Source organism: Xylaria bambusicola (genome assembly GCF_022495145.1).
Source record: "Xylaria bambusicola strain CBS 139988 unplaced genomic scaffold F5B22scaffold_58, whole genome shotgun sequence".
In the NCBI taxonomy this organism is placed as follows: domain Eukaryota; kingdom Fungi; phylum Ascomycota; class Sordariomycetes; order Xylariales; family Xylariaceae; genus Xylaria; species Xylaria bambusicola.
Window position 1 is genome coordinate 181,665 of NW_025953611.1, and position 23,402 is coordinate 205,066.

Genomic DNA, 23,402 nt, shown 5'->3' on the forward strand with positions numbered 1-23,402 from the left:
AGCTGTGGTATTTGATCTATCACGAGTTACTTAATCGGTGAATATGCCAATGTAGATTATGAGGTTAGATAGAGCGATTCTGTGAGTTTTCATTCGTAGTGCTTGGAATGTGGCTATAGTATGTATCTTTTCGAATGGATGAGATCTATGAGATTAGTAATACCTAAAACCCCAAACTTTACGTTTATATTTTCTCTCGCTTCGCAAAACGTCGCCGTTAGAACATGTAAGGTCTAACAATTATGATGTTCTCCGCCCGAGTGACATATTTCCTGCTAGATAATGCCTTCTAGAAGATGAGATCATCATCATCACTAAACGGTTCGTCCCGAATTTTATCAAGAATGGCGTTGATTAGTAGCTCCCCGTCTACTATCGCCGTCTCCTAGGCATCTCTGGGCTTCTCAACCGTGCCCGCGCAATGCCGCCCGGACCCGGGGCCCAGCCACGTGGAATCCATGAATGCGAATTTGAAGTATCCCCAGACGCGATTTATGGTCACGTCGGACAGCATCTCCGCCGCAGTGCGTCCCCGCCGCACTTTCTCGTCCTCCATCCACTCGCTGATCTCGGACGCCGAATCTTGCGCCGCACACGCGCGTCCGGCGTTCAGCAGGTCGATGACGCCTTCCGTCTCCCACAACGCGGCGTACGAGTTCCGTATCGCGAGCGCTGCTTCCTGCCAGGAGCCGTGGGAATACGCCTCGGGCTGGGCGGTAAGGGCCTCGTCCGGCTCGAAGAGGAGGAACATCAAGCTATCGTTGGCGTTCATGATAGCTACGCCGATTTCGCGGATGTGGTCCGAGAGCTTCTTCGCGGACTGGATGAAGGATTCGTGGGACTGCTTCTGCAGTTCGATGGACAGGGGGCTCCGGATCACATTCCGCTCAATCTGATCACGGAGCTCGGTGGGGAGGTTCTTTTTTTGCGACAGGACACTGCGCGTGACTTTGAGGTTGCGCACGTCAACGAGGATTTTCAGCTTCAAGATCAGAAGACCGACTAGATAGTTCAAGTCTCCAACGAACTTGTGCCCGGTGATCCATGTGGGATCTTCAAGGACGTCGGCCCCGCGGAGGTCGAGATAGGGCAGGCTGGTGTCGCCCCAATCGTAGTGTTCGTCCGGGTATGTCTCCCACCACTTTATGAAGTCGTAGCACTCCTGGTCGAGATCCAATCGCAGCAGGATAGCCGGCAAGACCGAGCGTAGCCCCATGTTGTCGCTCCGACAAAGCCTTAGCATATCCTGCAGATGCTCTCGGCTTTCGTCGACGCCGTCTAGCGTGCCAAGTAAAATCAGTTGACTCACCAGCGCGTACCTAGCTCTCATGTAGTCACGCGTGCTGAGAATGCCCCAGAAGTGGCCGACGCTCGTCTCAAAGGCGTTGGCAGGAGTCATGAAGTCCGGCGTAGCATTGCGGACCTCGTGTTCTTCCCGGGCGAGCTTGGCGCGGGCATTCTTGACCTTGTTGCAGATGGATTTGTGCACCGGTCTGTGAGCGGCCTGGTGCTCGCGGCTGCAATACCGAACCCCACGACACGCACTGCATCGGAGGAGCTGGGAGCTGTCTGTTGGGCGTGAGCATAATGGGCAGCGATGGCGGAGGGGCCCGACGGGACCCTTATACGCATCCGTGCCTCTGGCGGAAGCGAAAGGAGGCATGGCGGCCTAGGTCACGACAGGATTAAATGAGAGTTAGTGTGAAGGAGAGAGCTGTCAACGAGGGGAAGATTTATCTTGAAAAGCTATTGGTAATTGCAAAGGGAAGAATATCAATCACATATCATGTGGGATGGGGTGTGACACATGGATTCGCTAGCTAGGGGCTGCTGCTGTTATACGCACATACAGCTATCCAAAGATTTCACTGACATGCCACCAATAGCGGAAGCCTGCAATCATTCGCCCTTGACGCATCCCTGCATGGCCCACATAATATGGCGACGCGGTTGATGTAAAAGACGGTCAAGAATAAGTGAGGAAGAAGTTTGAAGTCGAACAGATGCCTCAGCTAAAGTTATCGAATTCAGTAACCCTCTATCTGACCACAACTCATCCTTTCTCTATTTAATAGGAATGTTCATTCTTCATTAGATCTGTTGCGTTGTAGAAATAAGTGACATCATACATGACATGGTATATATTACCTGTCACATCTGTTGTTCAAGCTACATAGCGGGGAAACTCAGCATATGATCCGCCCTCAACACAATTTGTGTCAGACGTGTGACCCAGGGAAAAAAGGCTTGGTATGTCCTCATTGAATGTGCCCTATAACGGTACATAATAGGTAGCCTTTGGCTAGTCATAACATAAAGACAGAGGGAGCAAAGAAGGGAACAATCACTAGAAGAAAATACAAACGTTCTTATGTGAACTTACTTCACACTGCAATTATCCCACTACACGGGGAGACTGTTGCAATGGGGCTCAACACATATAAGGATAAGGTGGTGATTATTCATTCTTTAAGGATACGGGCATGAAGCTGTTGCAAATACGTACGAGTGTAAATAGCTCTCACAAGTACCACTCAGATAATTCAAGATGCTAAGAGATAGAAACAATCCACGCACTAGAAGCTAATACTAAGACTAAGGGCTGCGGAGAGTGTTGTGCCACCTGTACAGCAGTTCATTGATTACTACATGGAGGTACGCGAGACAATGCAAATGGAAAGGGCAACTCACCAGCAGGGAGGATGAATATCGCTTCCGCCCAGATTCCGCTGTTCTTCAGAGCTTCATCCTCAGGGCCAATGAAACCCCCCCTACGATGGAATAGAAATCATGTATTGCATCGATGGGCTCATTCATATGTGCGCGGACAATGGCACAGACCGCACCACCAAATGCCAGATAATTCTTCCTGTTGAGCCTGCTGAGTAAAGACCGGAGCCGATAGCTAAGCAGCCAGGACACTATTATATGTTCAGCTTGCTGGTTAAGACGAGCATCGCAAGTGGAGAAAGAAGTGAAGGGAAAGTGAGGAGTGTTGGTACAACATGATAAACGCAAAATGGCCAACACCGGTGCAGGCGTCTCTGCTGACTAACTCTCCGGCCCGGCGGCGCTACGCGGGTTCTGGCCGTTAGCCGCCTGCTCCTCCGTTTAGAACTGTTTTGAGAGAAGACGGAGCGGTCGACCGGAGAGCTCCAACTCCGAGTGATGCCGCGCTACTCGGCGTTCCCCCCTTTTTTTTTCAGCCACCTCTCAACCCCTATCCCTTGGTGTTGGCTCGGCTGTCGCTCGAAGCGCCCGGTCGAAGAAAGGACCCAGCCGACGGAGAAGGGCGATGTTTAAGGAAATCTTAGATCTAATGCCGGAGTTTACCCATTTATTATCCCATTACCATTCTAAATGCTGCGCTGACAGGCGATCTCGTGCAATAAACTCAATATAGTATCAAAGCGCAACATGAACATTAGACCAGGCTAATCACGCTAGACATTTTAAGCTTTAAATTTCACTTTTCTATGTACAACATCAGCTATATCCCCACAAGAAACTACTGAGATTTTGTCGCGACTGTGGTTTCTTGACTGGTTTTCGTGCTTTCATGTAGCCCCTAGCTTCCCAAAAGCCTAGCTTGTCTCTCCAGGAACCTTATAATTGGCCTATCCGCATCAAAAGTCAACTTTGCTGATGTTGGTACGATCATACGGTCAAGAGATGCTTCGCGCAAGTCTTCCTTTGAAGTCACCCCGGCCCTAGGGCTTATGGTACCTGTTTTCTTGCTTGGTACGCTCTCATACCACAAATGGTACCCATACGACTGCTTCAGAATTTGCGCAAGCAAAGCCTCGGCACAGCACCAGGCGCGCTCATCGTAGTCTTGCTCCCAGAGACTTATGATAGCGTTGCACTGGGTCAGCACTAACGGCAGAGTGTTCATCCCGCGAAACGAGTCATCTTGGTCAACGCAAGCATAATCCTGAAAGGGTATCAGTACTCTGGCCTTTCATAAGGATATCAAGCAGTATAAAGGTACACATACCACCCAAATGCCTATAGACTCGCGATGTATTGAGGGATGTAATAGAAGGAACTGGTCAATGGCGCTAAGCATTCGCTTGTATTGCCTGTTCTCGTCGTTGTCTGGCCGCGTTACTGGTCGCTCTACTTGGTGGTCACCTGCCTCTTGGTCCCGCCGCCCTACCCAACGATATGAGAAAAAGATTAAGAACTTGTCCAACTCCCCGTTAGTACCTGTTTGAAGTCGTTCAAGCGGAGCTTGGTCTGATCGCGGCAAATGGCCAAGCTCGATGAATTTTGAGTATGGGATGAATTTGAGTTCATCGAGAAGACTACGCTTCTCGGTATCAGCGTCTAGTAGTTCCAAATATCGTAGGCGCAAAGATGCAGCGACTTTTCCCACATCCACGCGTAGCAGAATCGGCCGCAACTGCTCTTGGAAAATCTCTCGGTAAGCTTTGCGCACTCTCGCCCCGACCAGCTTGGCGTCTATCTCTGCTGGGTCGAGCAGTGCTTTCAAGCTACCGATAATCACTGCCTGTGTTTCCTGGTCTCCGTTAAAAACCGCGTAGTCCAGAGCACAGTACCCATGTTCATCGACTAAATCCAGGTTGGCGCCGGCATTGATTAGCTCGCGGAGGTATCCACGATGTTCCTCGGACGGCTCTTTGCAGAAAGCGATGGCGGGCGTGCAGGAATCGACGGTATTGAAAACCTCGGATGCTTCGTCAGCTCGTCCACTTTGAAGCAAGGCCCGGCCGTGGTAAAATCGAGACATTGCAATCACTGTAGGGTCGCTTATATCCTTGGCTACGTCAAGGGACTCTGAAGCTTTACTAATCGCCTCTGACATATTTCCAACAGCAGCGAGGCATAATGACAACCGTGCGAGACCAATTACTTCCCAATGCCGAAGGTTGGCATCCCAATGCGCGCCTTTGCCGACGTCAAGCGGCTGGGCCCGCAGATGCCGAGCACTCTCAACACGTTCTGTAAGCTGCTCAATGGCCACCTCGAAATGAGTTGGGTCTTGATTTACTAGCCCAATCTGATAGTTTGCCATTCCCAGATTTCCGATAGCTCGGCACATCTGCAACGAGTCGCCAATCTGTTTGGCGAGTTGATATTGCATCTGGAACGCGTCTCTTGCGTCTTCAATCTGGTCCATATGACGATAGACAACCCCAAGCTCCCCGCTGAGCTCAAGCCGGAGTTCGGGGATGATCGACTCTATAACAGCCTTCTCTAGGACGCTCTTTGCCGTCTCATATCGGCCAAAACGCCTATTCGTAGACCCTATCCTACCGAGTATGAGGCTCCGGTAGTAACTAGTACCGAGGATGTCTGCTTGCTTCTCGGACACATGCAATGCGCTATTAAATGACTGGAGCGCATGCTCCCACTCCGCCCTCTCCGCAAATTGCTGGCCTAGTGACATGTGTGCCTCTAATTGCCGGACTACCTCAACCTTGCGTGCCAGCACGCCAGGTGTAACCCCTGGCACCTCACGTATCTGTGTGTAGGACTCGACATCCTTGGGACCAAGAACGCCAGCATCATCGACGTAGCCCCTGGAAGCATCGAAGAAGAACAAAGTCGCATGCACCTTTTGGGGTGGAACCTCAACGTGGTGGAACTCCGCTGCTGCGATCGAATAGCAATCGCCAACCGCATGTGTTACAGACTGCTTTGGCACACACCGCATCAGATGCCCTGTATTTCGAATGGTTGACGATATTTGGTTCAGCTTGTAGCTACTATCTGAATTGTTGCCGTCGCTCCAGGAAAGCGAGTACGTGGCATGTGTGGCATCGGCATCGTTATCGACCGGGCCACCTTCGTAAGAATGCTCGGTGCCCTCCCCAGCTAATATCCAGCTTTGGGCAAAAACCTGATGGGAATGAACCGCGAACCTAGGGTCGCCCCTATGACCTAGCGGCTCCCAGACGTGAAGCCGGAAAAGCTCATCTATAGCCCCGTTATTCACGATGCTGCACAGGGCGATAGCGAGAAAGCCTTGAGCACTACGGGTTGCCTTGCACTGGAGCTCTCCATCCACGTCGGAATCGAGAGCATCGCGCACCAAATTCCACGCCAGGCCTAACTCGGTTGCCGTGGCCGCCACACCACGCCGCCCCTGTTGGCGAAGGAACCCAATAGCGAGCGCTAACTTGGCTAGACGTCGCGACACAGACGCTTTCGCGCGCATGTCGCCATCCAGAGTGTCTTGGCATTGGTGGAATTTGATTCCTTGTGTCTTGGATGAAGCCCATTCCGATGCTTCTCTGACATACTCACCGGCCGCCGAGGTTGCTGCTTGAACCCCGCCTAGAACTCGCAGGAAGTCTCCCAATGGTATCGTATCACAGCTACCATTCTCTTCACTCTGGACCTCGATATTCATGCTACGCTGCGAGGGAAGTCGCGTAGACATTGTGAACGCAGCCCGTTGCTGTAAAGTAGCAGCAGGGTACAGGCTGCCTCCCAGACAGCGTCGTTCGACATTGCCTTTGCGACAGGAGTGGGCCAATGGCCCCATGGACAGCCAAGACACTGGCTGCCTCCAGATCCCTGAGTTCAAATCTACGAAGCATAGCGCCGGGCTGAAGCGCGCCATTGGGCGCGGTGGTCTCATACTGGCCACGCCACGCAATACATTGCACCCACGCCGCAGTGTTATTGTGGATGTTGTAACAGAAACTGAAAATTCCCAAGGCGTCACTCCATCCTCAACGGCGGGGTAAGTATAGCCCCTCATTCGCAATATGTTCAAGCCTTAGTGCGCGGATCGTGGGCCACGCAGCCTGGGCAACTGCCCATAGGTGTGGGGGCATTGTATTGTATCGTTAGTATACCTAGGACTATACCATCCCTTACATCTGACACTTTCCATCTTCGTCGAAAGGATATAGCAACAGCCGCTATTTCATATTGTTATAACTTAGCTACGGTGCTAGTTCCTATGCTGCTGGTTTGAAAGAGAAGCCGGCCAGCATACAAGTCTCCACGCCTATGCCAGCTTAGTTATCAGCAAAGTCCTTTATAATGCAGATAGGAATTCAATAGTGTCCTACGAATGTATATATAGCCTGTGTAGTATATCATTAGAGCGCTTGTGCTATGTGTAAGAGAAGAAGAAAGCGGGGAGGCGGTTCTAACATGCTAGACGGGGCGAATGCATAGTATACTAAATCAACGTGTGAACCCGCGCAGAAGGGCTTCCAATAATAGCATAATCACACTGGTACTTTGAGTCTTGAAGCAAACCTGAATTCGGCCTACATCTTATGTAACAAATTTGCGGTGATCTGGGGTATTGCGCCAAGACAACCTACCTAGGTTTAATGGTACCGGTATACCTATTGTTCTCTTATCGTATGAGATAGCGTATTAACCATTTGTAGACCCTGTCTTGAATGGGCTAATATCTTACTGTTTTAGCAGCTATGCGGCACAGCATTTAAGCGACAGCTAGTACCGATGAGCCATGCATGTGCTTACTGTATCTCCAGAACTGTGCTATGCTAGGGTAAATCGACGTTAATATCAATACAACGGTAGCCACCGTCCCTCTATAGCCTAGATGAAGGTCTCGCTTTTCCGAGTAGCATATTGATTTTGAGCTACCCTAACCCGATGTTGGCAATGCGAGATTTGTGCGGCGTAGACACCCACGCGTTATTCAGCTCATAGCGCTTATGTGCGGTTGCGACCTGGTGCCTAGGGATCTGTTGACCACAGATCTTCAACACGGTTTTGACGTGATGACTGGACTCTGATGGGTCTTGACCTGAGGGGCCTCGGCTCTGTTGCTGAATAGTAGACTTTCAAGTCTCTGTTTGTTTCCTACTGTGCCTGAATTTCTAAGTGTCAGGGTTCATGTGACGATCTACGTTTGGCCCTGTCTATTCAAGCTGGCGCTGACCACCTGCTGAACCTACCATATTTGGCTGGTGAATGGGATAGCCAGTGGCGTGATTCGTGTTCACCACAACTGGCCTTAGTGGTATCTTGGAAGTAAATGACGAGGGGTACCTCTTCTATACCGCCCTTGATGATCATTATTTCGTGGCCTTTCAGCGTGAGTTATTAGATGCGATAGTTGTGGCTGATGGCACTGTGTGGCACACCTGCTGTGATGGAATGCTGCGGGCGGCAGAGTGAACGCGGTTGCCACCGAGTGATGAAAGATTCGAGATAACGGATTCACACGAACTGCTATTGGGCTACGGGAGCAGCATAGCATCGAACGAATATATCTGCTCTCGTGGCTCGGAAAATTGTGTCTACAAAACTCATGTCAGGCATGAAAAACGCCGCCGTTAAACTGCGTGTAGTTTAACGGTTATTATATAGCCCTACCTTCGCCCCAAAATTCAGATAGGCCAAAATGAAATTACTAGAAGAATCCATCCTAACTATGTAGCTAGGGTCGAACAGCCCGTTAAGAATCTTTCAGTTTTGCCCTCGTCTAATGTGAACTATAGACAGCCAGATCACTTCGACTCTTCTACCAGCATGCTCTAGACGAACGACTAAAACCTGTCGATTTATGTTACTAACATTAATTCTCAAGTGGTGCTCGGCTACCGACGACGTTGCGTCTACCAATTCTCAAGAGTCACCCCTATCAAGGGCAGCAATTGCTCTTATGATAATCAATATGATGTTTATCGTCGAGACGTCTACTGGGAGTCTAGAGCACTCTCAGTTCTATCATAACAATGGCACTTTTAGAAGGCGTGCTCCTGGAGAAGGTTGCTATAAAATCATAGTACTAGCAACTTTGAGCGATTAATGTTATTACGGCTAGAAGGGTCGATAGAGAGGACCTGCATTTCATAACACTCTGCGACGTCAAATTTCTCACATCGTGTTGATAATTACTGTAACAGATTTCAGCATCATGTTTCAATATTACTAAGGTAAAAACTAGAGATTGAGGTAAAATTAAAAGGATTCATCAGGAGAATTTTTGCTTGGTAAAAGACTCAATTTATTAGTTAATTCAGTGACTAGCACTAGCTATGTGAAAGTGAGTGTACACCTACGAATGCAGACCAGTTTGATTGAATAACTGATCTACGTCTATATTCTAGGATTACTTACCGCGATAGTAGTACTCATCACCAAGCCGCTCATAGAACTGGAATTCTCTTGGCTTGATGAACATTGGTTCTGTAACTGCAAGGTACTCTTTGTAGTAATCCTTTGTGATCTGTTCCTTGAGAAACCAGTATGGGGATTTGCTCCAATCTTCAACCCATGAGATTTTCCCAGGCGTATTCGGGATCTGATATACCTCAAAGAAAAGACACTCCGGTTCAGCGATTACCTTGTCGAAAACTGGCTTGAAAGCAGCGAAGAAGCTGTCAACATTTTCAGGGGCAACGTACACTGTAACGTGCAAGCTCATACCATGAGGAAAAGCCATTCTGTCTAACAGGGAGAATGTGATATGATTTCTTTGGCTTCGTGACTAATAAGGCTCTTGAGTATGAGGCTAATGAAATGTGAGTGTATGCGTGTAAGTTGAGGTGAGCTGAAGTGGGTTGGCCAAAGAGGGGCCGATGAAGGTGAAGTGAATGGGTTTAAATATATCTTTGAGGTTAATAACAAGTTCTTTGTGGTAGGTAAAGCATTGTGGCAATTATCAATTCAAGGAAACTGTTCTATAAGCTTGACCTTTGTACTTCCAAGTTTTTGGTTGAGAAGAGCTGTAGACACACAAGACTAATTACCTGTCATACGGCCAAGACTGTCATGTCTGAGTCTATACATAAGCTGATGGTAACCCCTCCTAGTTAACCTAATAATGCCCTAATCTTTTATAGGTAGAATCTTCTTTTTGGGTACTTTGCACTATAGAAATATTAGAACGCGGCTTTAACCTACGCCCCGGCGCAAATAGGTTTGCTAAGGGCTAAGTTAAAGGTTTAATTAGGTACCTGTTTTCTCAAGTGGCGTAACGCGTATGGCGTAATGCGAAGGTTATAGGTGAGGGCTGTATGTGAAAGTAGTATGTGAAGGTCTTCGCCGTCAGGGTCAAAGGTAGCTAAAAGGTCGTTTGCAACAAGCCTAATAAAAGTAGCTAGCAAAGGCAGCAAATGTTGCAAAAACCATAAAGGTAAAGGGGTTATACGGTTAATTAGTTATTTTTATAACATAAAATACCCTTTTTAAAAATTCTACTTGCGAAAGCTTGGGGCACTATCAGGTTAATCAGGGGGGATTACCATCAGTTTATCCCATCATTCGTGAGGTCTGACAAGGCCCTCTAAGGCCACCTCCAGCCAACCTCGCCTTGGCGAAAGTGAAGCATAAGCCATTGGATATATGAAGTCATGGGGTTAGATTGTTATATACACACAGAACCAACATTTAGGCAAAGAATCCCAAAAGGCGGGGGAGGCCCTAGATTGTAGGAAGCCCAAAAGCATAAATAGCACCGTTTTCTCCCCTACTTCGAAAGAGGGGAGAAACTAAGGCCCCAGAGATCCTTGGTGAATTCATTATTAGCTGTATACAGTATGACTAAGCTCCAAGCCCTCTACTAGAGCCCTTGTCATATTACCTGATACGGGCAGCCTGTCTTTACGTAGTATAGAAGTTCTAGAAACAGCCCTCGCTGGTTTAGGAATCGCCCGGCCACCTGACCCCATGTACCCATGGGCCAAGGGCGCCCCAGCCGCACCGATCGAGCTTGGCCACGCCTAATGAGCAGAACAATGGCTTGTGAAAACCCACAACATAAAGCTTATCTTTTCTTCGCTGCTCGGCGGCCGACTTCACCTTATCTTGGCCGACCCAAAGCGGTGGCACCGCATGATGATATAGGATCCTAATAGTCCAACAGTTCTGTGCGAGCATGCGAGCATGCGAACGAGCCAATAGCCTACACGGTGTAACTCGGCGCGACATGTCTTATTCCAGACGCTTATCCCTGCAGTGAACCAGGTGTCAGATTATGTCCAGGGCGGCACCGCCGGGGTGCAGTTGACTTAGTCCCAATAGAGCATGCTTGATGTAGGTATGATACCCCAACCCGGATAATCAATACGACACCATTTTCGTGTAGAACAGAGAGATATCCCTTGCTTTCGATAACGGCCAATATTACGGGTGGCGTTCCTGCCGACGTTCTCGTGGCTATCATAGCGTAATACGGATAGGAACGTGCCATCTATGGTTACAATCATGCAAGGGTTGGTCAAGCTGTCGCCATATTAGCGCTGCTGAGCTACAGGTTCGCTTCCATGTACCACCTTCCCACCGCGTGTCTCCATGCTGATTAACGGCCTTCCTATAGGACGATTCGGTGCTTCCAATCCGTCGGCAAATTCGAAAATGGTCGGTCTAACGATAATATCATCACGCTAGAGGCTGGGCGCATCTGATGGACATGTACAATAAGTATTTGAGAATGCCTATGGCATGATAACATGTCGGCCATATAAACGAATGCATTCCACGTGGGTGTGGGCTTCCCTTTCCTCTCGTCTTTGGCACTCTAGGCTGTTAGAAGTCTGTCGTGAGTCCCTCGCGCTGCTGCAATAATACCCGTGTCACTATAGCCTGTAGACACATTGGCCAATATGTGTAAGCTGTGCTTCATTGAAACAAGTTGCTTGTCGTGCCCTAACGTATGAACACTAATAGCTACGAATCCCACTGGCGCTGAGAATGTCGTCGGCCTCAACATTCACCATGATGTCGTAGAGCCAGCTGCGGTTTCTATCGACAAGCCTGTCCATGTCGAGAAGGGACCTGCTACCGTTGACGCTATACCAACGCACTCAGCCGCAGAGTCTCAGGTCGACTCGCTTGAAGGATCTAACGAAGTCGTAGACCTTGAAAGATACCCACCGCCTACCGACGAAGAACGCAAAACCTTGCGAAAGGTTTGGGACACAATCCCTTGGACTGCGTGGACCTTATGCTTGGTCGAGGCTTCCGAACGTGCCTCTTATTATGGTGTCAAGGCCGTGTTCAATAATTTCCTCCAGTTTCCACTGCCAGAGGGTGGCGATGGTACTGGCGCTGGTACGTTCACTCTTGCCCACATCCATAGTATCGTTTACCCTCCCTGACAATACCTAGTTGGTCCCAATAACCCTAATGGTCACGCCGGGGCCCTCGATCTCGGTCTTCAAACCGCGTCTGCATTGGGTCTACTGTTCACTTTCCTGGCCTATGTTATCCCTATCCTGGGTGCATGGTGGGCCGACACGAAGGTCGGTCGGTACCCCGCCATTGTATACGGCGTATTGATCGGTGGCGTAGCACACGTTATCATGAGGTGAGTGATTTTCTTGACGCTGAACTACACGGGTACAACAAGCATAAGCTGACAGTCTTGATTCCTACAGTACGATGATCGACCTGCAAAGATAATATGTTAAGATACTAACGTAATGTCTAGTCGCCGGTGCAGCACCGGCTCTACTCAAAGCTGGAAAAGGCGTCGCTCCGTTCCTAGTTTCGTTTTTTCTTCTCGCCTTTGGCGCTGGTATCTTCAAGCCCAACATCGCGCCCACTCTTATTGACCAGTACAAATATCAAAAGGAGTACACGAAAGTTCTCAAGTCTGGTGAAAAAGTTTTGGTCGATCCTGAGACGACGATTAGCCACATCCTGCTCATCTTTTATGCCTTCGTGAACGTTGGGGCTTTCTTCGCGATCGCTGTTGTCTACATCGAGAAGGTACATAACCCTTTTCTCTTCCCTTCTATGTTGTCTTCACAGCTTTCAGTCTCTGCTTATGACTCTTGCAATGGCTATGACTAACTTCAGAATCCCCAGTATCATGGCTTTTGGGAGGCCTTTCTTGCACCAGGTATCATTTACTTCCTGCTGCCACTATTACTAGCTGCTCGTAAGTATATTCCACTCTTTCCTTGCTTATTCCTTCCTTGCTTTACTCTATGCAACCATCTTATCCGCCCTAATGGATTGGTTACCGGAGTCGTGTTGTCTGACCTTGGAGATCTTAGTCTATAAGCGATTGATTAGAAAACCACCTCAGGGTTCGGACTTAACGCGTTTCGCCAAGATCACTATCGCGGCTCTTAAAAAGAGCAAAGGCAACATTTTCTCTAAAAACCTCTGGCATAACGTCAAGCCTTCTACACTGGCTGAGCAAGGCATCGTCGTTAGTTATTCTGAGAAGGATGTCAGCGATGTGGATCGTACATGGGAAGCTGTCCAGATCTTCCTTTATATTCCTATATGGGTTATTAATGATGGTGGTGTCGGTAACACTCAGAGCAATCAGGCAGCTGCCATGACCTCCAACGGCGCACCCAACGATCTGTTGAATAACTTTAACCCGCTAACGATCATTGTCGCATCACCACTCATAGCCCAATTCCTCTATCCATTCCTGGAGAAAAAGGGTATCAAATTCAAGCGTATCGATCGCATGATATTTGGGTTCCTTCTCGCTACTGCCTCGGGTGTTATCGGCGCTATCATTCAGTACCGTGTATATGAAACTAGTCCTTGGTACGTATTCCATCTTGAAAAGCTTCTCGATAGATCGGCTAGATTGCTAACTCTTTACAAGTGGGTATGCAGCCAGTACGTGCGACAACGTCTCGCCGATCAGTATCTGGTGGCAGATTCCGAATGCCTCGCTGGGTGCCCTATCTGAGATCTTCGTCAACGTCACGGCGTACGAACTTGCCTACGCTCGAGCACCCGAAAACATGAGGGCCACTGTTATTGCTCTGTTCCTCTTCATGACGGCCTTGTCTAGTGCTCTAGGAGAGATCTTGATCCCAGCCATTAACGATCCGACTCTTGTGTGGGCGTGGGCCGCTCCCGCCATTGCTCTGTTTGTGCAGACAGTCATCTTCTGGTGGAGGCACCGACATATCAATGAGGATGCATTCATGACTAAAGAGGAGGACTTCCAGTCTGTGACCATAAAGGAAGAGAAGCCGGATCAACCGGAGGTAGACGCCAACAAGGCTGATGAGAAGAAGGAAGGCTAAAACGACTACCAGTGAAGAGCTTTACTGCTAGGACGATTAAGTGCCCGAGTGTGAGACCAATACAATATGAGATGATACCGAGAACCGCACGCTGGAGAAATACATAGGAGTCAACTCAAAATCGCCTCTGCTATCGTCTGTTTGTCTCATGCCCCATGACAGGGCTACCTTCTTTCATTCAATGACCATGTTTAATGCATCGCGCTAGCTTGGTTGGACTAACAATCAAAATGAGAGGACACATGTCGAATCAAGATCCAAAACGACCTCAAATAAGCTGAAAGCTCCTAACAGTTTTTCTATAACGATCCCCTCTAACTGATTGAGCTTCAAAACCGAAACCTAGTTAGTTGGCCATGAGGTAACTCTCCGTGTTGATATTGTGACTGCTCTACCCTGATGCCCAAGCTGGTGATGTGGCAGTGCATTAATCTGCCAGATGAAGCGCAATTCGCCCTCGTTAGAAGTACACTCTTTCAGTTCTGCTGAGATAGATATAACCCTGTTCGTACCCTGTACTTCAAAATTCTTGACCGCTTTTGACGAAAGTTCCTGATAGGGGAAATGAGCCCTCAAATAGTCCGCGGCAACGAAATCTGTTCTCTCATTGCTTATATTCAGAAAGGCGTCAAGCTCAGCCCACCAACGGTCGTGAGAATCCCAGATAGCACATATGGGAGTGTCCATAGTTGAACATGCGAGAATGATGGGTTCGAGGTTCGCTTCAGATAGACCGACTTTGCCTCGAATATATGCATTTATTCCTCGGCCTTGGTGCAGGAAAGCGGCTTCGTTCTCGACCCAAAGTGCCTCTGGCACAAAAGCCTCCAACGTGATGAATTGTGGCCACGAGAGGGCTTGGTGCAATATAACCTTTATGGCCCGCTCGAACCTTCTGTCTATCTCAAGTGATTCAGAAACGTCCACCGTCTTTCGTATGTGCATCAGCCTCATTGGGCACCTGATACGTGTCTGCGAGCCAGCTTGGAATAGCTCACTAGGTCTGGCACGAACAAACCCATCTTGAGTTTTAGCCAGGTAGATTCCTAGCCAACCCAGGGACGTATTTATAGGCCAATCATCACGGTACGAAAAACCTAGGTTCCATATAAAGTCGTGACTAGCAGTTGGGACGCTCACCATTGCTGCGGTTTCGATACGAAGACCCCTATTTGTGAGAGTGAACTCAGTGGGGAAGATGGCACCTTTTATGCGGTGTTTCATTTCTCCACAATGGTAGAACTCTTCTGGAGACCTTGCCAATATTCCTCTGTAGTTTTGGGAATAATCTAGTTGCTGCCAAGCGAATAGAGATAAGTCGTATGACTCCTTCGCGATTTCTTCTTGTAACCTGATGAATGCCCTTCGACCTTCCCCATAGATCAAAGGCATGTTGACATTGAAGATACCTAGAAGGCAATATGCCATATCCTCTATCCTGGTGGTCTGCCGCTTTGAAGCCCATGAGAATCGCTGTGCTACCGGAACAAATCGTAGTTCCATTTGGTTATCCAATACAGCCTCGCCTACACCAGTCGCTTTCGATAGGAGCCCCTTCCAGTCATGTTTGGATCCCCTGAATGTCCAGGTTGAGTCGAAGAAGAAAACTTGAGGGGGTGCGATCATCTCCTATTAGATACGCTGTTGTCAGTCATTGCCAACTGGGAAGGGGTTCAGCTCACGTTCATGCAGGAGCAATAAGGCCCAAAACAGGCCAAAGGAAACTAACCTGAAGGGTCCAACCCCGTGTCAGCCACCGGCAATGGGGAAACTGATTCCCAAAATCGGGACCTTGAGTCGCGGGGTCAGATGGGCCGGAGAGATCAGATATGAAAGCTATACAGAAAGCAGCATCCTGGTAGTATCTGAACATGGAGTTGATAGCTTCCGAGAGCTCTGCACTGGATGACTTGTCAATGCAGCAGGTGTCAATCCAAGCATATGATAAGCCATGCTGGGCTGCGAGCTCACACGTCTTGGTGATCTTGACAAAGCGAGTCTGTTGGCACGCGTCGTCTAGGGACCTTGGGTCGAAGCTGCGAAACTGCTCGAAGGTAACCTCATTTTCTCCCCAAGTATGAGATAATACAGCATAAGAGCCCTTCTCAGCCTCCGTCACGAAGTTCAACTTCAATGTAGACGTGTCTATTAGCCACATAGCGAGGTATTCGGCTTTAGCAGGATGGCGATGGTTCAGGCAGGCTGCCTATCAGCGCTATGAATCAAGCTGGCTGGGGAGGACCCAAGACCTGGGCTGACTGGTACAAAATGACATCGGGAAATTTGGAGATAACACAGCTGTGTCAGATCTAAGCGCAGGAGCGTGTGCTACTTGATCAAGAGCGAAAACGAAAATGAAATAAGGGATTTAAACCCCATTTTCATGCCCTTCATTCTGGCTTCCAAGGTTGAGTGAAAGTGGGGGATACCTACCTTAGGTACCCAGGTACCTGGGAAAGCAGCCCTGGGATCGATTGGTCAGCCACCAACAAGCCACACCTCGGGTGGCTGTGCGCGTTCCTTTCTGATTTTCAGCGCCGCTTAGATCGTCGTTCATGATAGCCTATCGAACTTCCCGAAGAGCGCATACCAGGCATGAGATTGACATTTTGCTCTTGCCAGTGCCCGAGTTAGGATGATATCCTCATTTGGACCCCATTATGGGAGGTCCATCCGCATGGTGAGACATGTTTCGACGCGTCTCCAAGTCCGACATGTTAGCATTGCGCCGTCCAGCTTCCGATATCACGTCCCCAAGGTTGTGAAGGAAGCTCAGCCATCCATGAATAACCTGAGACGTACATCACTCCAGGAGGTGGACAGTATCACAGCGAATTCGAAACTAACTAAGATACTGCGCATCTGTAAACAGGATGCTGAGAACTGCCTGCGAGAGCTCAATGATCGTGACTCATTCGATGTGGAACATATCAATAAATGGATCTGGAAGTTTGAGGGCCAGGCACACAAGCTCAAGTCCACCCGTCGCCGATACATGGCACTTTGCACAATGCAAATTCTCTTGAACATTGTTTGGAGCCATTCTTATCCCTCGAATCCCAACCGTATGTCGATGCGGATCTTGGGCTTCATGCAGGAATTCGAAAGGCGGGAGATACAATGGTTTGGCTTACGAGATGCTTTAATACAATGTATCGAATCTACACAACGTTCATACACCATCTCAGAAGCATCCATCTTCCAATCTAAAGAGGCAGAAGAAGGACAACAGCTGGAGGACCAAGAGAGTTGGCTGAAAATACAGGCTGCACAAGATCAACTTCGACGAGCCCGAGCCATCATGCAAGCCTCCGATGCCCTCCTTTTGGAGTCCCTATATGCGTTAAATTCCCGAGTCCTGAGAAGAGTTATCGACGATGCAATGCTGGTCACCGAGACCCTTGAAATGATCAACAACCGAACATGGCTGGAGGAACACCTGGCAACCGCGCAGGAGTATTTGTCTAGCTTGCAAACCGAAATATCCCTGATAACTGGATCATCCACTCCGTCGCTCAATGATGACGACAGATACGAACTAGAGTCTATTATGAAGCTCTATGATCTGTATCTTACTATTGACAAGATGCATTTAAACTAAAATCAGTCGGCCCCTCTCCGTCATACATATGGGAATTGGAAGCCGCGGTTAACCAACGCAGTCTAACCCTACAGATGTCCCACCAGCAAAAAAGGGTCTCATGGAACGATGAGACCTCCATAAATCAACGTTCTCTAGGGACTGAAATATGGATACAGTCACAGCATATCATGTTCAACCAGAACGGCCAAATACTGCAAAGGCGACTGACATATGTCCCGTCTGACTAGGCAAGGACACCAATCTGTCGTATCATGTACTTGTATCCGCACATTAGCAATGCGTTCATATATGAGTTCCATATACCCCTCACAGTGGGTTCCCTTAGTGACAGATTCTTCTACTCTACAACATCAATACAGTCCTATGACCATACAATCGATACCATCCCCAGACGTTATACAACAGCTCGTACTTGTGCAGTTCCGAAAGCTCGAACCTCATCGCAACGGGCCGAACTCCCTGAAATAGGTGATAAGCCGGATAGCAACCCAAACACCGGCACATAGCAGCACCCAGTAGCACAAGCCCCGCAATGATAAGATGATCTTGATCTTCTTCATGCTTTGTGTGTCATTGCAACGCGGGAACGGTACGGAGGCGGGAGGCACGGGCTTGCCTAGGAACTCGCAGATTGGCGCCCAGCCATCCTGTGGTTGCCACTCTAGCACGTCCCGTCCTCGTTTCCGCGCTTCATCACGTACGAATTGATTGTACTCGTCGTACATTCTTCTATACATTTCGGGACTTTCGGGTTGGCCGATCCCAATGTGACGCTGTGAGAGCTTCTGGAAGTCAGTATATGTACTTGAGGTCTTGGGCGTTTTCAGCAATGGCTGGTGTTGGACAACTTACGTTAAAAGCGGCGAGATGCATCTGCACATGCAGGCGATCGGCCTTGCTGAGGAGGGTTATGATGCGATAGAACCACGAGACGAAGAACATGAGAGAGTCATCAACTGACTTCCCCCATACCAAGCCGTTAGCGCGCTGGTTGAGGATGATTTTCGCGTCGGGGTACATGTCCATGAGGTCAGCGGTGAAGGCAACCCCTGGGACGTCTTCGCTCGGTTAGCTACTGTGTTGTAATATCTGCTGATCACATTCCACCTCCCAAATGCCATTAGAATGAAAAATATCGTACCGCAAGTAGCCGCATAGCCATCGAACAGCTTATGCAAGATTTTCTGGCGCATCTGCTTATCTTCTTCACCCAGTGCATCAATGACCAGCTATTCATCCACATCAGCAGTGAGTCTTCTTCCGGCACGACAACCTCACCTGGGTTCTTTCTGGCCTCAGCGCTACTCTCTTCATGTGCATCGTAGGATCGCAGTCGAGCCATTCTGACTGAAGAGCTCTCTGCAATGAAGTGGTTGCGCATCTTTGGTGCAGTGTTAGATTTGCAATTTCCAAGCTCGCAACATCTCTCCGCGCTCACCTAGGCAACCCAGCGGCTATAACCTTCATCTGGTGATGTGGCTTCGCAACTAGCGTCTCGCGATCGTCGTCCAGGTGTCCCATCTTGACAGTCGGCCAGTTGATTATGAAGTGTACTGCGTAATAAGCTGCTGCTGCGAAGAAGCTAGCGGCCAGGAAGGACTTTGGCAGAGGGAGGAAGGACATCGCCATTTTAGTTAGAAAGGGATTCCAGCTATCATATATGGCCCAACTGATGAACAAGTGGCAAGGCGTGCCAAGAGAGGGATGAAAGCCCGAGTCAGCCAGGAAGCCATCTGCGCCATCTGCTATAGGGTGATTCCTCCGGACTAGATCCCTCGGACAGTTAGTTGTACACTATTTACAGGCAAATTTCACTCCGTATTGATGATCCGGCGTGTCGCACACAAACAATACTAGTTGCGTGCAGGACAAGGCGGTCTGACGTGTTTCCAGCCATCCGGTAGTACCAATTACGGATGAACCGTTCCTGAGTACAAGTCCTACTTATGCCTTCTGTCCAAGAGAGTGCTCTAAGGCTGGTGGGAAAGGAACTTGGTGTCTTTCATGAGCTGGCAAGAGCCATTTGCGAGGCCAGGAGGCCTGTCCGGAGCCGTTGGCGTTGTGCCACTGCTCAGAGGTGTACATATAGAGCTTTAGTTTTTTAAGCTGCATCTAAAATGGATGGTTGCCTTGTATTACGGGCCTCGAGACTGTCTTAAAAATAGTGCCTGGTGTTACCAAAGACTGTGATTTCGCTGTGTACTCATATGTTCTCATCTGCAACCCGGATGGCGTAAGTCTGTTTGAAACTTTTCGGAGGTGGCTGCAGGACATTCATAAGCAATCTCAAATGATATGATAGAGTATCACAGTGGTACAGAGTTGTCAGCTGACGGATCACATGCGGATATTATGACATTCATTATTATTGTTAGCGTTGTGCCCTTCTGTACCTACCCTGCAGACCTTCCCTTCCGTAGTTATCTAGGTACTTGAAGGTATTAAAATATGACTTGTGATCACAGCTAGGGAGACAGGCAGACACATATCGGAATACCGAGAGCCTAATATTTTTAGGAGTATGACTGGTTTATTGCTTCAAAGGTATGGAGTAGTAATATAGCCACTCTTCATCGCATTGGTGCCTCTAACTGTGACTTGCATGCGTCAAACAAGTGCTACATCCACTGAATCAATACTGCGTGACTCAACAAGCACTTCACACAGTTACTTGGGTTGATGTACACCCTTGGACCTTCAAGTCTTCGTATTCACTTCCTTCACGACACCGTTCTATGAGGACGCCGATGATTTGCCAGAGAGACTTGTGTCTAGAACCACAACGAGACCGCTGCTGGCAATCTGCCTAACGCCTTCAATCCTCGCCCCTCCGACACGATATCTTCGCGATATTCTCCTTCGCGGAGAAGGGATTTCATCCAAGTCCTGCCACGTGAGGCATAGACCGTCAAGTATTGATAAGTCTTGCCGCCACAGAAATCAGGGTCTATGAAGTTGCACGCCGCTGATGGAACAGGCGCTGCTGGCCACGTTCAAACAAAACGCCGGGCCCACTCTTGGATGCGGCTGCACCGCTTTTTAAGAGAGGCCACCTAGACTGGCCAAAGGTATCGCTCACCTAAAATGCAAGTACTTTCTTATACCTCATTACATACATACCACTACCTATCATCTATACTATAATATACATACTTGTCACGACGGGCGCAATGCGCAGTGTCGTCGGTGAATACTGGAAACACACTGTTAATTGTATGGTGACGAAGTAAAGGATGACTTAACAGGTCATGGGCTTCGTTACTTAGGCTAGGTATACCTATATACTACGGAGGGCTGAATAAGTTTTCGGAGGTCCGGAGGGGTTAAGGCTTAAGCTATTTGTTGGAACATTGGCAATTGGTTGCAATCCCGTTGACTACTTCGTACATCGGTTCCCTTCTTTGCCGTAGTGTACTCTTCAGTGACTATACCGTATTGCCTACATTGTTGATTACCTACGAGTTCGATCATTGTGACAAATGTTGCGACACGCATGCACGTCTGGCAACTCTGAGAAAAAGGGATGAAGATAAAACACAAGAGCCAAAAAAAAAGTTGACAAAATAAACTCCCCCGGAAAGGCTCGAACTTTCAACCTCCTGATTAACAGTCAGACGCGCTAGCCAATTGCGCCACGGAGGACGGATGATGACTGTGTGTTTTCATCAGTGATTTGACGGGATATTAACCTTAATTATAAAGAGCTACATTGTTGAACTGCCTAGGTAAGTTAATCAAAAACACAACCGGCCCTAGACAAAGACTGAACTTTTAATTTCCCTTCCGCTTCCCAACGTGCGCTTGACTGTACTAGACAATTGACAGGCGACCGAGATGTGTGCTGGTGAGTACCGAGCTCAAGTCAGTCCTATTAGGCTGCCGATTACTCGGTTGTTGGTGTATCTTATCAATCTGAGTGCAAATTTCTGTCTGTTACTGGGGTAATTGGTATGCTCACTTATACTTGTGTAGAGAAGTGATGCGGCAGGATGGCCTGGCACCCCAACCGATGGGCTTAGCAGCACCACGGGAGGCTCACATGTGAGATTACGGCTTAACAGCTCCAGGTGAGGCTTATAGGCGCATCAAGAGAGTCCCACCACTCATTGATAGTTCTCGTTTAAGGTCACATGTTGCTCATAAATCTCACAACCCTACCTCTGCTCATTACTGCTTAGGATAATCTCTGCAATCTAACTCGCTACCTTAGCATGCCAACTCTATCATCCTCATTCGACATTCCAATTTTCATAAGAGAAACAGGAAGCAAGAGACCGAGAGTTTCCCGTTAGGAAGATCCTGTCAGACCGGGTCTAACTAAAGATGGTCATGAGAAGGTGACTACATACACACTGAGTTGCCAGGCTGTATTGAGCCCCGTTCAATCGTTTTCATAAAATTGTCCGGGGCTCATAACTGTCCCGTAATTTGCCCCTTGCAGTAGTGGGTTCAAAAAATAACCACACACCTCCCAGACTAATCACCACCCACACCACCTACCCCTTTTCAGCCCTCATAGACCTCCAAATATCTAGATTTTTTTAACAAAATATAATTATATATAAATCTAATAGGCAATCATTTCGCCTCCGGAATTAATTATATTTTACTAACGTTATAATATATTTTTTATGTTTATATTTAAATATTCTTAACTTAATTTAGTTTACCCCTTTATTATTAACTTTTTAAAAGCTTTAAAAAACTAATAATAAAGTGTTTTTAATGTTAAATTCATTTATTTAATTAACAATTTAATAAAATTAATATTTAAACTATTGTAAAGTATATAAAATGCTTTATAACTATTATTTTATAACTATTTTATAATATATTTTAACTAATATACTTTAGCTTTATTTATTTATAAAATAAAATCCTTTCCCTTAAATTATACTTTAACCTTTATTAAAATTAGCTATAAGCTTTATATAAAAATAAAGGAATTAATTAAGCTTATTAATGTTATACGGAGGCTTCACTTCTGAAGGTAAGGCTTTGTATGACAGCTGGAATTGTATACTAATTCAAGTATGAAGAAGAAAAGAGAACTATTGTACAGCGGCCCATCTTGGCCAGGTCCTTTATAGGTTAAGGGCAATTGCGGTTTGTGGGTCAGGTGGCAACAGCTGTCCAGACTGGCAGGCGCACACAAGTGTGGTGGGCCGTACGGTAGCCCTGTACGCGTGAGGTACATGGGTACCTACTGCCACTGGCTACAATCCGTAACTATTAAGTTATTTAACGGGGTTTTATAAAAAACTAAAGATAATTTAAAATTGTAGCCTATAATATTAATATAATTAATAAATATATTACCTTTTTTTTAATAATATTTCTTCTTTTTTTAACGCTGTTTTTTTATTTCTTTTATATTATTAAAATTATTTATAAGTATAACTATTTATTAAGCTTCTTTTTTAATAGCGCTATAGATAACTTTTTTATATTAAATATTATATTTAAAGCTAAAATAAAGTTTATTTAATAAAATAACTTTACGCTATTACTTTTTATTTAAAAATAGCTTTAATTTAACTTTATATTTAACTTAAAGGACTTTTACTATTTTTATTAATTTTAAATAGCTTCCTTTATTATATATAAAATATATATATTATTTTATAAGGTTTAAATAGTTATATATTATATAGGCTTATTTTAAAATTATAACGTTAATAGTGTAATAGGGTTAAGAATAGGGGTATAGACATTATGGAAGAAAAAGTATAGCGGATGCTTCACTTTGATTTCTCTTGTTGCTTTCACATATATAAGATATAGGTTGCCCTAGTACGAACTAAATAAACGAAACCTAATAGATAAAC

The 23,402-nt window shown here is 47.2% G+C and overlaps 7 protein-coding genes and 1 non-coding gene across 8 annotated transcripts; 2 read left to right on the top strand and 6 right to left on the bottom strand.

Annotated features, from left to right (window-relative positions):
• Window positions 1-9: 9 nt before the first annotated feature.
• On the bottom strand, window positions 10-1,881 carry F5B22DRAFT_624166 (uncharacterized protein). Its single transcript, XM_047976104.1, has one exon. It carries the CDS (start codon window positions 1,661-1,663, stop codon window positions 386-388), a length of 1,278 nt encoding a protein of 425 aa, XP_047826646.1. The 5' UTR covers window positions 1,664-1,881; the 3' UTR covers window positions 10-385.
• Window positions 1,882-3,383: 1,502 nt separating this feature from the next.
• F5B22DRAFT_624170 (uncharacterized protein) lies at window positions 3,384-7,253 on the bottom strand. The gene is made up of 3 exons (XM_047976105.1): window positions 7,050-7,253; window positions 3,998-6,985; window positions 3,384-3,934 (listed from the first exon to the last, which is right to left on the bottom strand). The coding sequence occupies exons 2-3, from the start codon at window positions 6,731-6,733 to the stop codon at window positions 3,569-3,571; spliced, it is 3,102 nt and encodes a 1,033-aa protein (XP_047826647.1). The 5' UTR covers window positions 6,734-6,985; window positions 7,050-7,253; the 3' UTR covers window positions 3,384-3,568.
• Window positions 7,254-8,983: 1,730 nt separating this feature from the next.
• On the bottom strand, window positions 8,984-9,464 carry F5B22DRAFT_660329 (uncharacterized protein; the record flags this gene model as incomplete). The annotated part of the gene is made up of 2 exons (XM_047980270.1): window positions 9,085-9,464; window positions 8,984-9,000 (listed from the first exon to the last, which is right to left on the bottom strand). Exons 1-2 carry the CDS (start codon window positions 9,407-9,409, stop codon window positions 8,984-8,986), a joined length of 342 nt encoding a protein of 113 aa, XP_047826648.1. The 5' UTR covers window positions 9,410-9,464.
• A 1,858-nt stretch (window positions 9,465-11,322) lies between these two features.
• F5B22DRAFT_660332 (POT family protein) lies at window positions 11,323-14,141 on the top strand (the record flags this gene model as incomplete). Its single annotated transcript, XM_047980271.1, has 8 exons — window positions 11,323-11,329; window positions 11,635-12,018; window positions 12,076-12,274; window positions 12,330-12,343; window positions 12,398-12,678; window positions 12,778-12,850; window positions 12,969-13,479; window positions 13,541-14,141. The coding sequence occupies 8 exons, from the start codon at window positions 11,323-11,325 to the stop codon at window positions 13,968-13,970; spliced, it is 1,899 nt and encodes a 632-aa protein (XP_047826649.1). The 3' UTR covers window positions 13,971-14,141.
• Window positions 14,142-14,312: 171 nt separating this feature from the next.
• On the bottom strand, window positions 14,313-16,128 carry F5B22DRAFT_639273 (heterokaryon incompatibility protein-domain-containing protein; the record flags this gene model as incomplete). The annotated part of the gene is made up of 3 exons (XM_047977691.1): window positions 14,313-14,452; window positions 14,483-15,599; window positions 15,700-16,128. 3 exons carry the CDS (start codon window positions 16,126-16,128, stop codon window positions 14,313-14,315), a joined length of 1,686 nt encoding a protein of 561 aa, XP_047826650.1.
• A 519-nt stretch (window positions 16,129-16,647) lies between these two features.
• F5B22DRAFT_650802 (uncharacterized protein) lies at window positions 16,648-17,571 on the top strand (the record flags this gene model as incomplete). Its single annotated transcript, XM_047979367.1, has 1 exon — window positions 16,648-17,571. One exon carries the CDS (start codon window positions 16,648-16,650, stop codon window positions 17,569-17,571), a length of 924 nt encoding a protein of 307 aa, XP_047826651.1.
• A 220-nt stretch (window positions 17,572-17,791) lies between these two features.
• Window positions 17,792-19,360, bottom strand: F5B22DRAFT_453430 (uncharacterized protein). Its single transcript, XM_047971985.1, has 5 exons — window positions 19,013-19,360; window positions 18,853-18,955; window positions 18,716-18,803; window positions 18,427-18,632; window positions 17,792-18,356 (listed from the first exon to the last, which is right to left on the bottom strand). The coding sequence occupies exons 1-5, from the start codon at window positions 19,201-19,203 to the stop codon at window positions 18,012-18,014; spliced, it is 933 nt and encodes a 310-aa protein (XP_047826652.1). The 5' UTR covers window positions 19,204-19,360; the 3' UTR covers window positions 17,792-18,011.
• A 1,782-nt stretch (window positions 19,361-21,142) lies between these two features.
• Window positions 21,143-21,216, bottom strand: F5B22DRAFT_t172. Its single transcript has one exon. It is a non-coding gene; the product is annotated as a tRNA-Asn (tRNA).
• Between the last annotated feature and the right edge of the window lie 2,186 nt (window positions 21,217-23,402).

What these genes read in the sequence shown, in the direction of transcription:
- F5B22DRAFT_624166 (XM_047976104.1), bottom strand. Translation starts at nt 1,663, where the DNA reads ATGCCTCCTTTCGCTTCCGCCAGAGGCACGGATGCGTATAAGGGTCCC.
- F5B22DRAFT_624170 (XM_047976105.1), bottom strand. Translation starts at nt 6,733, where the DNA reads ATGAGGGGCTATACTTACCCCGCCGTTGAGGATGGAGTGACGCCTTGG. An exon ending in AGTCTATAGGCATTTGGGTG is followed by an intron (nt 3,935 to 3,997) that starts GTATGTGTACCT and finishes ATACCCTTTCAG; the next exon opens with GATTATGCTTGCGTTGACCA.
- F5B22DRAFT_453430 (XM_047971985.1), bottom strand. Translation starts at nt 19,203, where the DNA reads ATGGCGATGTCCTTCCTCCCTCTGCCAAAGTCCTTCCTGGCCGCTAGC. An exon ending in TGAGGCCAGAAAGAACCCAG is followed by an intron (nt 18,804 to 18,852) that starts GTGAGGTTGTCG and finishes GTGGATGAATAG; the next exon opens with CTGGTCATTGATGCACTGGG. An exon ending in TGCATCTCGCCGCTTTTAAC is followed by an intron (nt 18,357 to 18,426) that starts GTAAGTTGTCCA and finishes GACTTCCAGAAG; the next exon opens with CTCTCACAGCGTCACATTGG.